The sequence below is a fragment of the Dermacentor variabilis genome, chromosome 11 (genome assembly GCF_050947875.1).
Source record: "Dermacentor variabilis isolate Ectoservices chromosome 11, ASM5094787v1, whole genome shotgun sequence".
NCBI lineage: Eukaryota > Metazoa > Arthropoda > Arachnida > Ixodida > Ixodidae > Dermacentor > Dermacentor variabilis.
The window spans coordinates 11,987,799-12,000,764 of NC_134578.1; the positions used below are offsets into that span (position 1 = coordinate 11,987,799).

The following is a 12,966-nucleotide window of genomic DNA, read 5'->3' on the forward strand; positions in this document are numbered from 1 at the left end:
ATGTAACAGTAATGAAAACCTGAAAACTTATTACGCACTTGAAGGGCTTTATACCATGCACGACTGGCACAATGCGAATCTGCGCCGGTAGCTGCCTAGTGATTAACAGCACGTAAACTGCATAACGCCGAAGCATGGAAAGGCGTTTAACGCTTTTCATATAGCCCGAAAGATAACTTCTGCTGCTAAACTGTTTATAAAATAGACAAGGAAAGCCTTCTAACTACCGTCAAACGCAATGCCTTCAGTTTGAAACCTGTGAATGTGCTTCCCGCAGCGACTAATTTATAGCGACTAATTAAGCTGCGAGAGACTGAGCTTATCGCAGGTTTCATGCGCTTTTGGAGTTGCATATATTTAGATAGGGTGAATCTAGATATTTCTGCTAGATATTTCTTCAAGTTTCGTGTTTTGCTTGCGGTAACTAACCAAAATTACTTGGATTGGTTGCCAGGAAGCTTAAAAAGACTGCTACATTTTAACTATACGAAAACAGTAGCGCACACACTGCTGATTCATGCCCCGAAAACACGGCCTTTCATCCGAGTACGCTAGCAGTTATTCAAGTATACGTCTCTGTTTGAAAATTAGTGCTAACACAATTTCGAGATATATACGTAAAGCGTGTCACGTGAATTTCGCTACACATTCGGCGCAGCATTCATCGCGGCCGGCTAGAGCGCCGCGAACTGAGATCTACCACACTGGCTGCTCAACACGCACAACTACAATCAAAACGAAAAAACCGAATGACTTGGTAAATTTCCCCTTCGCCAGACATTACTGAGATTACTGGGTGCGGTGCAGAGTCAGTGAATGTCGGTTATAGCGACTGATGAGACGGACAGGCGGTTCCACTCGTTGCAACGATTTCAGAGGAAATAGATGGAAGTAGGTGACAGTGCTTTGATGTGCTGTGGTAACCTTATAAGAAGGATTTATACGCCTAGAAAGGTAAGGAGTAGGCACGATTAGGCGTGATCAAATAATTTGTTTGAGCTAATTAATCGTATGAAACAGGTAGATGCGATAAGGTTCATTCATTTATTTCCCGGCAGGATACGGTTGCGCCATGTGGCGTCCTATGTCGCACACTATGAGCCGACGCACCGACTACTGCAACTTCATCTTCGACGTGTTCTGTGGCGGTACTCCACAGTACCATGCCTATTAACCGCCATGCAGCCGGCTGCTTGGCTCACGAGCAGGTGACTACGGATTCTGAAAGGAATGACCAGACACTAAAGATTTGTTCCCGTCGTAGCGATTTCGGAGTGAAACTTCTCCTCGGGGTCATTAAAATAAATTTTTCATCCAATACACAGAGGCTTTGCAATTTCGCTTAAGTTATGGTTCCTCCGCAGTGTTGAACGCTAATAATGATCACTAATGTTAGCTTCAGTAAATACTAAACAGGGCAGAGGCCACTGCTCAGACACCCACAGCCTACCTTGGGGCAATAGCACTCGTTTTAGAACAATTAGGTGCCGACCGGAGAACCCTAGGTGATATAAATCATTCCGGAATCCTACAACGTGCGATAGAGCGTCTCTGTTACTCAAGATTAAACCACATAAATCGGCCTCGAAGTAGCTGTTGAGATGCTCACTCTTCGTAATATCAAAGGGTATGAGCGCCATGGTCAAGAGAGATTTACAGTCTACTTGTCGAACTTTATCGTCCAAGTTGAGCAGCTCACGTCACATAGACAGGAACTTTGCCACGTAAACAGAAACGACCAAGACACATTTACGTCTCTGTGTCCCCATGCGCGTGACACTGAAGCCGCGCCACTTGTAACATGATGCCATGCCAAGCAACCAGACTAGCTCCCATCGAAGCACTTCTAAACCCACATTCATGAGGTTTAAGCTCGTTAAGCCCTTCAATAAAAATTGCAGGGAATCTTAAGTTCCAAAACCCCGTGGAAGCACAAACAAGGGGCTCACAAACTTATCTGATTCGCAGCTACCTTTCTGACTTGACTCCATCAAGCCTACAAAAAAGTAGTTTTTTCAGCGGCAGGCAAGCATGACATGGTATTACATATCCCTCAACCACACCAGTAACCTCTAGAAAATGCCAACCTTCGCAATATATCGCTTACTTAGTGCGCCGGTGTAGTGACGCAACTGATGGCTCACAACAGCCTACTGTGCTTGCAAGAGATTTCACAACCAGTCGATCCCTAGGTACTTGGTTTCCGCAACCACATGTGCACGGAGGACACCCTGTTCGTCATACAAGCACTCCGCAATGACCACAGGACGGCAGAACTTCGTACCATCGTTGATTTGGACATTAAAGTTGCCGTCAACGTCTCGCATGATGTCATTCTCGAAGACATGCTAGCACTACGCCCAGGTCAAACGATGTATACTTGTATCCTTGACTTCCTAGTCAAGCGAATAGTTGCAGTGCAGGTGCAAGAGACCGATGCCCAAGTCAGATACCGGTGGCAGGTGGTACCCAAATTTTCGATACTCTCACCTACTCTATTCTAGCTAGCCTTAAACTGCCTCAAGATCAAATTAGAGGCGTTACAGACTTACACTTCGTCATCTACACAGATGGCGACACCCTGGGGGAACCTAGGATAACTCTGGCAAACGTACAGCACACGCTTTAGACGGGCATAAACCTTACAGCTCGCTGCATTGTACTGTGAAATAATTTACAACCCTACGGGTTCTTTGAGTGCCTATAACTAACCCCCTAGCCCCCTTGAAACAGCTGGATTTTATTGGGAATTACACCCTTATCATCATCATCATCATCATCATCAGCCTGGTTACGCCCACTGCAGGGCAAAGGCCTCTCCCATACGTCTCCAACAACCCCGGTCATGTACTAATTGTGGCCATGCCGTCCCTGCAAACTTCTTAATCTCATCCGCCCACCTGACTTTCTGCCGCCCCCTGCTACGCTTCCCTTCCCTTGGGATCCAGTCCGTAACCCTTAATGACCATCGGTTATCTTTCCTCCTCATTACATGTCCTGCCCATGCCCATTTCTTTTTCTTGATTTCAACTAAGATGTCATTAACTCGCGTTTGTTCCCTCACCCAATCTGCTCTTTTCTTATCCCTTAACGTTACACCTATCATTCTTCTTTCCATAGCTCGTTGTGTCGTCCTCAATTTGAGTAGAACCCTTTTCGTAAGCCTGCAGGCTTCAGCCCCGTAGGTGAGTACTGGTAAGACACAGCTATTATATACTTTTCTCTTGAGGGATAACGGCAACCTGCTGTTCATGATTTGGGAATGCCTGCCAAACGCACTCCAGCCCATTCTTATTCTTCTGATTATTTCCGTCTCATGATCCGGATCCGCCGTCACTACCTGCCCTAAGTAGATGTATTCCCTTACGACTTCCAGTGCCTCGCTGCCTATTGTAAATTGCTGTTCTCTCCCGAGACTGTTAAGGATTACTTTAGTTTTCTGCATATTAATTTTTAGACCCACTCTTCTGCTTTGCCTCTCCAGGTCAGTGAGCATGCATTGCAATTGGTCCTCTGAGTTACTAAGCAAGGCAATATCATCAGCGAATCGCAAGTTACTAAGGTATTCTCCATTAACTTTTATCCCCAATTCTTCCCAATCCAGGTCTCTGAATACCTCCTGTAAACACGCTGTGAATAGCATTGGAGATATCGTATCTCCCTGCCTGACGCCTTTCTTTATTGGGATTTTGTTGCTTGCTTTATGGAGGACTACGGTGGCTGTGGAGCCGCTATAGATATCTTCCAGTATTTTTACATATGGCTCATCTACACCCTGATTCCGTAATGCCTCCATGACTGCTGAGGTTTCGACTGAATCAAACGCTTTCTCGTAATCAATGAAAGCTATATACAACGGTTGCTTATATTCTGCACATTTCTCTATCACTTGATTGATAGTGTGAATATGATCTATTGTTGAGTAGCCTTTACGGAATCCTGCCTGGTCCTTTGGTTGACAGAAGTCTAAGGTGTTCCTGATTCTATTTGCAATTACCTTAGTAAATACTTTGTAGGCAACGGACAGTAAGCTGATCAGTCTATAATTTTTCAAGTCTTTGGCGTCCCCTTTTCCAAAGAGGGTTTCCAAAAACAGGGTTTTTTGAACAACATATTACGCTTTGACCTATGGGGCGTAAGGGTGTAACCAGGGATATATTACCCATTCACCTATCGGGCGTAAAGCTGCGATGAGCAATATAATAGCCCGTGATATAAGGGTGTTGAAGTATAGAGTGCTGTAAAAGGTACATATGTACTTGATTGTATCTTTTGTAAGTCTACAGTCAGGCTAGCACACAGAAATGTTGTGTATAGTCTTCATAGAATAGGTAATGTGTTTTCAAATGCACGGCATAATAACTTTGACAAAAAGCACGTCATCAGAAATGAGTGTTCTGCCTGAAATGGTCTCTATTTACCACACATACAGTAGGAGTGACTGCGTGGAGGGAGGTTCATTGTAGCCTCCCGTACAATATTAAGATCTTGCACTAAGACTTGTATGTGGTGACAAGTCTTGTGGCCATGCTACACAAACCAATGTTCCAAGGCACAGGCGAGGCTGGAGATGCCTTTGTGTACCTTCATTCCAATGTCCAAGGGCGGGCCATCATTGATGAAGTCATTTCTTCATTGATAGCTGTAGCCATCTGTTTGTTTTCTACCTGCAGAATGATTTGTCGCAGTTTGATGTCAGGAAAACTACACGAAACATGGCAAGTAGGACTTCCCTGCATAATGCACTTTAATATTTCAAGATACCACGAAGACCAGGTTAAAGAAAACACAAACACAGATAGTGCTTACTTCCAAGAAATTGTATTTCGAAAGAATAAGGCATTCAATACTGCCACGCCATAAGTATAGGAGAGACAGGCTACGCAATTATACGTGGGCGATTCAGAAGGTAATGCCTTCAAGTCCCCTACTTTTCCAGTAGTACTGCAAACATTTTGAAGTCTGCCAATAACGCACTGATGTTTAAGTTATAGAATGTCACTCGCCTCACGTTCCTATCTCTGCTTGCTCCAGAGAAATCAATGAATTCATGGTGTCCGGTGGTAGCGTCCGGTTGAAACAGCGGGCTGTAAATAAATTTATTACTGTGGAAGGTTGTGCATCTGACTGCATTTGACGGGGATGCTTGTTTTGACGGGTGATCAAGCCCATGCGCAGAAATTGACACCTTCTTGACAGAGTTTCAAATCCATACCCAGAAAGCACCATATCAAAGCCCTGTGCTTCTGGCTACAAGATAACCGTTACCCGCACGAATGGCTCAGGAAAACTACGGTACAATTATTCTAGGTCTATCGGCTTCTCACACCCACTACTCGACGCCTCCGAAGCATCAAAGAGCACCAACAGCTCTGGGTGGCTCTCGCTACTCCGCGAGCCATGTAGCAACTGTTACCCACCATCATCACTAAGACACAAGACAACTAGCCTACTTCAAATTAAAATTAGGAGTAAGCTAGTTGTTCCCATTGCATAAAGAAGTTCAGTTCATGCGACCCATGAACACATTTCGAGGCCACACTTTCCTCACGAAACTGCAATGGGACCGCTCTCTCAGTGCCCACGGCCACAAGCCCCTACTGCTACGCTCGACAAGATCCAAGTTGAATCCATCTGGCGTCACACGCAGCGCACACTAATCGCGATTGACGCAGAACTCGTGCGTTGCACGTAGCAAACACCCCAGAAGAATGGGTCGTCTACACGTTGCGTCCCGTTGCCCGTAAGGCCGAGGTTTTCAGACAGGAATTAGGGACAAGACTGGTTTTCTCTCGCGGGGTTAACAATTAACTTTCTCTCGCCGGTTAACTTAACTTCAGAACACTCTAGGAAAACTCGTCGCCGTTGCTGATGCCGCCAGTTTGTCCACCTTGCACCCCCCGGAGAATGCGCATTCGCAGGGACAGTGAGGCTGCATACCACGCTCTCATATCCAGCAATTTTCTCCATACCCTAAATAATACACTGAACCAACACCTGCCCGCCCGTCCCACACTCATCATCAGCCTTCAGTGTATTCCAAACCAATCGGGAATACGGAGGAATAAGATAGCTGAGACGCCATCTGCCACGTCACTCTCCCGGGCCATGCTTTCTGGGGTCCCCATTCTCTATCGCAAAGGTTGTGCGTAGGAGAGCTAGGGCCAACAATCAATTGTCGTAGTTCTTTGAAAAGCACGCGCTGTCTACCTATACTACCGCCGAAGAAGTGCTGGCTAACGAATCTATTTGCTACGGAATTACGTAAACAAAACAACGAACACTACCTATATATTCTGACTCGAACAAATACGTGTCGTCAATAGCATCGTTCCTTTATGAATGCACAGCATTCTTGGAGCGTTCGGCTGCTCACTTGCAATGTCAATCATTGTCGATGGCTTCTGCACAAAACGCTTTCGTATTTCTTTTTATTCAGCCCCAGCATGCAATGTGTATCAATCAAATTTATTGCATGGGCAAAACCTTTCTCCATATTGTCTTTCCAACTCTTGTTGAGCCATCCTTCTTTTTTCCCTGTCACTCGAGAGGCTTACATCCGAAGCTCGACGCCGAATGAAGCAGACACTGACCTACGAAAAATAAATAAACATATAAAAAGCTAAGCAACGACATACGGCAGCTAAAATTTTACCGGGAGCAGTGGGAACACTCAATATTCATTTCAGCTGCTTTACCCTCTTCCCCTCTTTCTCTGATATTGCAAATAAAAAGGATTCCATCGTGGAGAGCCTTCACCAGTTTCCTCTGACCGGCCGTAACAATGTCTGCCCTTCCCGTCTTTCTGGTTACCATATATATATTTGCTCTGCAACGGAGCACCTCATTACAATCATATCCGGAACTTCAGCCACAACTGGAAATATTCCAAAACGTAAGTCCTGGCGTTCTATTCTTCGTTTAATGCGATAAGCGTTATTCTAGTCATTCATGTACGTCCCGGGGAACGTGTCCTTGGCGATGTCTTTGGCCATTTTCTCGCCAACTTGAGTCGTTAGGTAGTTAGGTAGTCCATGGTCTAGTGGTTATACCATCGCACAGCTGTGATAAGGGAGACCTGTTCGAAACCAAGCGTCGAGCAAATTTAGGTCACAGGCCGCTCATCGGTGAACCCGTTTCTCGCCAACCTGTGTTACTGGGAGTGGGCAGTCCATGCAATATTGAGTAGCTCATTGGGCTGCTGTGCTGATGGAACGGGATTCGAAACCAACCTTTGCAACAACTTTGTTCACGGGGTATATGGCACGGCGTATGTGTCGCTGAATGTAGTATGTGGCTCTTCAGTGAACCAGACACCAAATTCGGTCATTAGGTATCTGCCGCTCTTCAGCAGCGAACCTCCTTGACGTCAACTTTGGTCGTTGGGCCTGTGCCACTGGGCATGCGCAAATAGGCATCTGCTTCTCTTCAATTAACCACTTTGACGCCAACTTGGACAACTCTGTGCCTAAGTACGCACCCCTCTTCAATGGCAAAAAATATATATTTAAAATTGTTCCAACGCTGGGCGGTATCCAAATCGCGTCTCTTAAAATCAGACAAACATGTCTGCACTCCGAGTGGACTTCCCGAAGCCACAGCCGAGAGATTATGTGTGTACAGAGGAAACCGCTCCAGAGCAGCCAGACTGAGTGCTCGCCCCATACATGACGCGTCTCTGTGGGGGCTATACAATGCGCTGCAGCATTGTTTCACGATAATCGTAAGATAGCGTCCAAGCCGTCATGCTGAGCTTCGGCTGTGAACACCAAATAAAAATGTTGGTCTCCTCGAATTATTGCGCCAATTAGGAACACCTAAGATCTTACAACATTATACCGAAGTTCACTATATATCGCCTCTAGTAGTTCCAATGTTGCATGGGAACGCTCCATCCCGCGTATCATTCAGGTGGCCTGGTGGACACAGTTCCTCGTATAGTCGAAGCACTTTGTGGCGACATAAACAAAGATAATGAGCGACTGCATAAATCTAAACCAAGTGAGCAGCATAAACTTCGTTTTGGCAATTATCTACATGATGCCTCCATTCACCGTAGCCTAGGATTCCCGAACAATGTAAGCACAATGACAACTTGTGGCACCTATTCCCCACATAAGATGGGAAAATGGCAATTGGCACTAAAAGAAGGCTTCAGTAGCGAATAACGAAGTTTAAAATAAAAGCTAGAGTATAAGTTGGGCAGTTTATGTAAAAACTACAACAAAAAACTGAGGGCATTCATAATATTGGTTACTGATTTTCTGCCCAAAGAAAAAAATGAGGTAAAAGTGTTTGGTAATAATAGAAATTAATGAAGTGGAAGACATATGATGGGGAGTAGAATAGTAATTGGAAATTCACTGAGAAGCCTTAGTGCTAAAGTTATCTTAAACGGGTTGTTGATGTTCATGCTTTAACGCTGCTCAAGATGATGGGGATGATGATCATAGTCATGAGGAGTAAGGGATCTACATTTCAGAAAGTGTATACAGTTGTGCAAGGTTAAGATAAAGACGTCTTGACAACAAACCAGACAATATTCCAGTTAAATGGACAGTCCGATGTACAAGGAGCCGGTGTTGGATCATGTGTTGCGGCCTCTCAGGCATTTTGGGCGAATGTGGTCAGGCCCCAGGCAACAACAAAAGTTACATTGGTTACTGTTTTACTCAAGTTTTACAACACAAATATACTAGTCAAGTTTTATGCTATTTGCAAATGCTGCAAGCAAAGACTGTTAATACGCTTCTTTTTCATTCCCATGTTTAGTGCTATCCCGACCGCGGCATCTGGTTCATGGTCAAGAGAAATTATCCCTACGATCCATTCCACGGCGGAAGCGCTAGATGCGTGAAATATGAGAGAATTGGACCGGTCATTGGTAACAGCATGAACGTAAGGTACTCTTGGTGTCAGGATGGTTCCGGACGTGGATACGGATCAAGGTAACACTTGACAATTTCCAGAAAGAAAGCTGCATGTGCATAAGTTCAGTGACCGAAATATGAATTTACACAGCGGCTACAGCATCTTCATGAATATTTGTGCAGACACCAGTGGTCACGAGGCAAAGTTATAACGGGACGCACACCTCACTCACTTAGTATGCGTCAGAAAATTATTGTGGAAACAAGAATGTTCGAAATGACGTTTGAATGAAATGCGATATATTAGCGCCTCAAAACGATATTCAAATGTTATATTGTGCATAAAGCGATATAAAATTAGACGTCTGCGTACCTTTAATAGTAACTTAGCGGCACCAAATATAACATGAGCTCTAAGAAGCAGCTGCGTAAAGCAGTTGCTAAACAGACTCAAAATGCCAAGTTTGCTTTTTTTCGTACCTGATGTGCTGTGCATTGAATCAATGCGATGACAGTTACAGGAATGGGTGCATTGTTGCTGCGAAGTTGAACAAGGCATTTATACCAACTTTCACTGGGGAAACGTTAAACATTGCGTATTGTAATTATCAGTTGCGTTAAAAACATATGTTAAAAATTCAAATTATCAAATTACCCTCTTGCCTTCCTGCGCCACCACAGCTCCCGCTATGAGGTTAAGCGTGAAAAAGACAAGCACTAAAAAAGACGAAGACATGTCATTTTGCTGTTTCGTTCTGAATTTTACTATATCTTACAATAATAATTAACACGCACTTATATATAAATAAATAAATAATTATATGCAGTATTTCGTTTAGTATTATATTGTGCCAATTATGAGGAAGTAATCATTACTCACCAGCTAAAACTTCAATATATAAGTCTCACAACGCCACAGAGGATGGTGCTCACTTGCGTTCAATGCGACCTTTCAGCAAGTCACAGGAGAAGGAGCTTTAAGTGAAAACGCAAAGGCTTTTTATTACGAAAGTGCTTTATTGTGCACAGACGTATGCAACTCAGTGATTCTTCCGCGCATGCCGCCGTAAATATTATCGAAATTGGCTTTAAACGAGCTAATTTCTTTTGCAGTGTCGGCCGTCACGTTCTCACTAATACGCCAGGATACCGCGCAGGGAATCTGTACAACTTTTTCTCCTTCAAAGGTAAGTCAGTACAAAAGCGATGAGTCACGGTTAGCGAAAGCACCACGAAATCTCACAATATAATTCTATTTGAAATATAATGATTTTAGTTGAACACGGCTGGTGAAATTTGAGGATTCCTTTCGCTCGATTTTACTCCTCTCTTATCACCAACCTGTTATGAGCTAGCAATCGCATAGGGTGATAAGGCACAGGTCGACTGACGAAGCAGGTGAATGCAAAAATTTGGAATAGAATGGTTACATCGTCGCGGCCACAAGCGCTTTGAAGAGAGGCAGTTCTCTTCGATAAAATTTCTGGGATGTTGGTTGGATACTGCTTCTCATCTGGAGCACAAAAGTAAGCAGTTCCTTCGGAAAGCCCACTCAGCCGCCACTGCGAATGTTCGCCACATTTTGTTTGCACTGAGTGACGTATGGCTTTATGTCAAGTTTACAAAAGTAAATGCTTCGCCGGCTATACTGGCGCACTATCTGCGTTGTCCGCCAACTCGTATACTGCGTACTGCTCAGCAAGTACAGCCTATTTCCAGTTATTTCCAACCGTACTTACGCCTTACCGCAACAACGTGGTCCCATGAATCTAGAGCAAATGGAAAACATCAGAGTTGCCATCTGGTAATTGTCGTTTTGGTAGGTGTGGATTTTCTAATGCAGTGTCTTACCTTGAGATATAGGTATTCATGTGGTAATATTATTTATTTCATTATCAATGTTTGTCCGTGCATTTCGAGAGCTTTCAACGCCATTTTACGGCATTTAAGGCTCATTTGGAAGTGTTAATGCGACTTGAGCCCCGTTTTCTTTTTTCCAGGTGCGGGCACTTTACAATTTCTTACGGTCTTCAAAGATTGCCACACTTGTTTCATTGGGCGTTACTTCCATGCTCTTAACGGTATGTTTACCAAGAACTTCCTAGTATTACCACCGTCACGAATTGTAATTATATGTGGCTTTTTAGAGCCAAATTAGGCTTCTTGTTCACTAAAAGGTAACTGTTATCGAAGTACTTTTTCAGATACGCAGTATATGTTACTTTCGATGTATATTTGACACAAAAAATGGCTAGCTATATTCCCCTGGGGACTATTACCGGGAGTCGCCACTTCAGGTTGCAGTAAGAGAGGAAACAAAGCTAGAAATGTTGTACAATACTATCAGAAATAATATCAGTGACATCTCTTGTACACCCGCTGTAGATCATTTTATGCCTCCAAATTCCTGGGAATTTCCTTGTGTGCATCGTAAAGTTGTTATCGTGCAGTTGTTTACCGTACGCTCGTCACGCTTACAGACGTGCAGTGAATTTAGAAAGGAACAAAAAAGACACGAGCGCCATAGCAGAACATGCAAATACATTTTCAAACACAAAAAGAAAATGTGACAAAGTGCACACCAGAACACGCACTCTGAGCAGCTGACGTGGCCTCAACCACTGTGCAAAGTGCGAAAGTCCCCTCGGCAACAGCTAACATATACGCTAAGCCTTAAACACTAAAGCGACTTACAAGTCAATAACAACGCGTCATTCACACGGTGCTGTTGCTCCGTAAGAGCTTCAACTGACCGACATGGTGAAGTCGCTGCTGTTGCCGTTGGTTTTGCCTGATGGAAGCTGAAAGGGCGTAATGGAGGCGTGGGAGGCGTACACTGGGGTGACGCCACCTACCGGGTCGCGGGATAGGACTGTCTAGCGGGTAGCCCAGGCGTCCACACTTGCCCTAGACCTGGCGTTCAGCAACCATTGTTCGACCAGCCGCCCTCAATCTGACCAACAAGTCTCCGGTAGTGCTGGAACGCAAAGCGGCCCTGGACCCCACTCCTGCTCAGCGGTGCCCAGCTGTCTGGGGGTCATCAGCTGCGTCGGATCTCCATGTATTAATGTCACCGCCTTCGCGTCTCCTTCCCCGCCAACACACCATTTAGCCTCGTCACTCGTATACACACCAGCGCTAGCAAGCCCCACTGGGCCACCGCTCACTGGTCTCCGTCATTGTTTTCCGTGAAACTACTTTTCTCACACACGAGCACAGTATATGAGGGATATATACTACGAGCACAGTCAGTGTGGAACTCTTTAGCAACGGGGAATTTTAGCCAAGAAATGTACAGCCCAGAACATTTTCACATCTGCACTCGACTGATTAATGTGCACCATGTTGTCGCTGCCTCAAATGTACTCCTCATTGAAATCGTATTCCATAAGCAATACGCTCCAGCTCAGCATTACTTTTGATGTATTTCGCTGAATTGATGTATGCGAGTGGTTCATGATGGACGACTACAATATAAAGACGAACACCGAAGCCCTTTGTGGTGTGTGCTCTCATTTCTCCAGTCGTCGTCGTTTTATGCGCTGTTAGGACCCCCAAAAATGGAAGATGCTTGCAAATATGTTCCAATTCGTAATGAAACTTGCGTGAAACGAAATTAAGACATTCCACTTGTTGAATCTAATGTTTAAAATATCAAGAGCTATATTCAGCAGCCGTGACAAGAAGCGCGACAGAAGGAAGAGCTGCCGCTCAAGGATATTCGTTCCACATAGCTTGAATTTTGTAAGAGGACCATTCTGCTAATATGTTTGACTTAGTAAAATTTATATAGATCGACGTTAAGAGTGTAGTAATCATCAAAACAACCTGTCTTTTTTTGGCAGGATATGGCTGTGCCATGTGGCGTCGTGTGTCGTCGTTTAACCGCCGTGCCCAGTACTGCGACTTCATCTTCCACCTGTTCTGCGGCGGCACTCCCTCGTACCAGATGTACGATGACTCATGCGGCAGGGTGCTCGGCCTGAACGGTACCTCCAACATTGGCTGGCAGGAGAATTAATCTGTTGCGGACGAGTTATTGACCCTCTCCCGAGCATGTAACAGACCAGCACGCTTACTGAAATAAAGCTTCCTT

General features: G+C 44.7%; 1 protein-coding gene across 1 annotated transcript; it reads left to right on the plus strand.

The window, feature by feature from the left end:
* The first annotated feature begins 6,775 nt into the window (after positions 1-6,775).
* Positions 6,776-12,966, plus strand: LOC142564763 (uncharacterized). The gene is made up of 5 exons (XM_075675912.1): positions 6,776-6,895; positions 8,773-8,948; positions 9,984-10,057; positions 10,871-10,951; positions 12,716-12,966. Exons 1-5 carry the CDS (start codon positions 6,785-6,787, stop codon positions 12,889-12,891), a joined length of 618 nt encoding a protein of 205 aa, XP_075532027.1. The 5' UTR covers positions 6,776-6,784; the 3' UTR covers positions 12,892-12,966.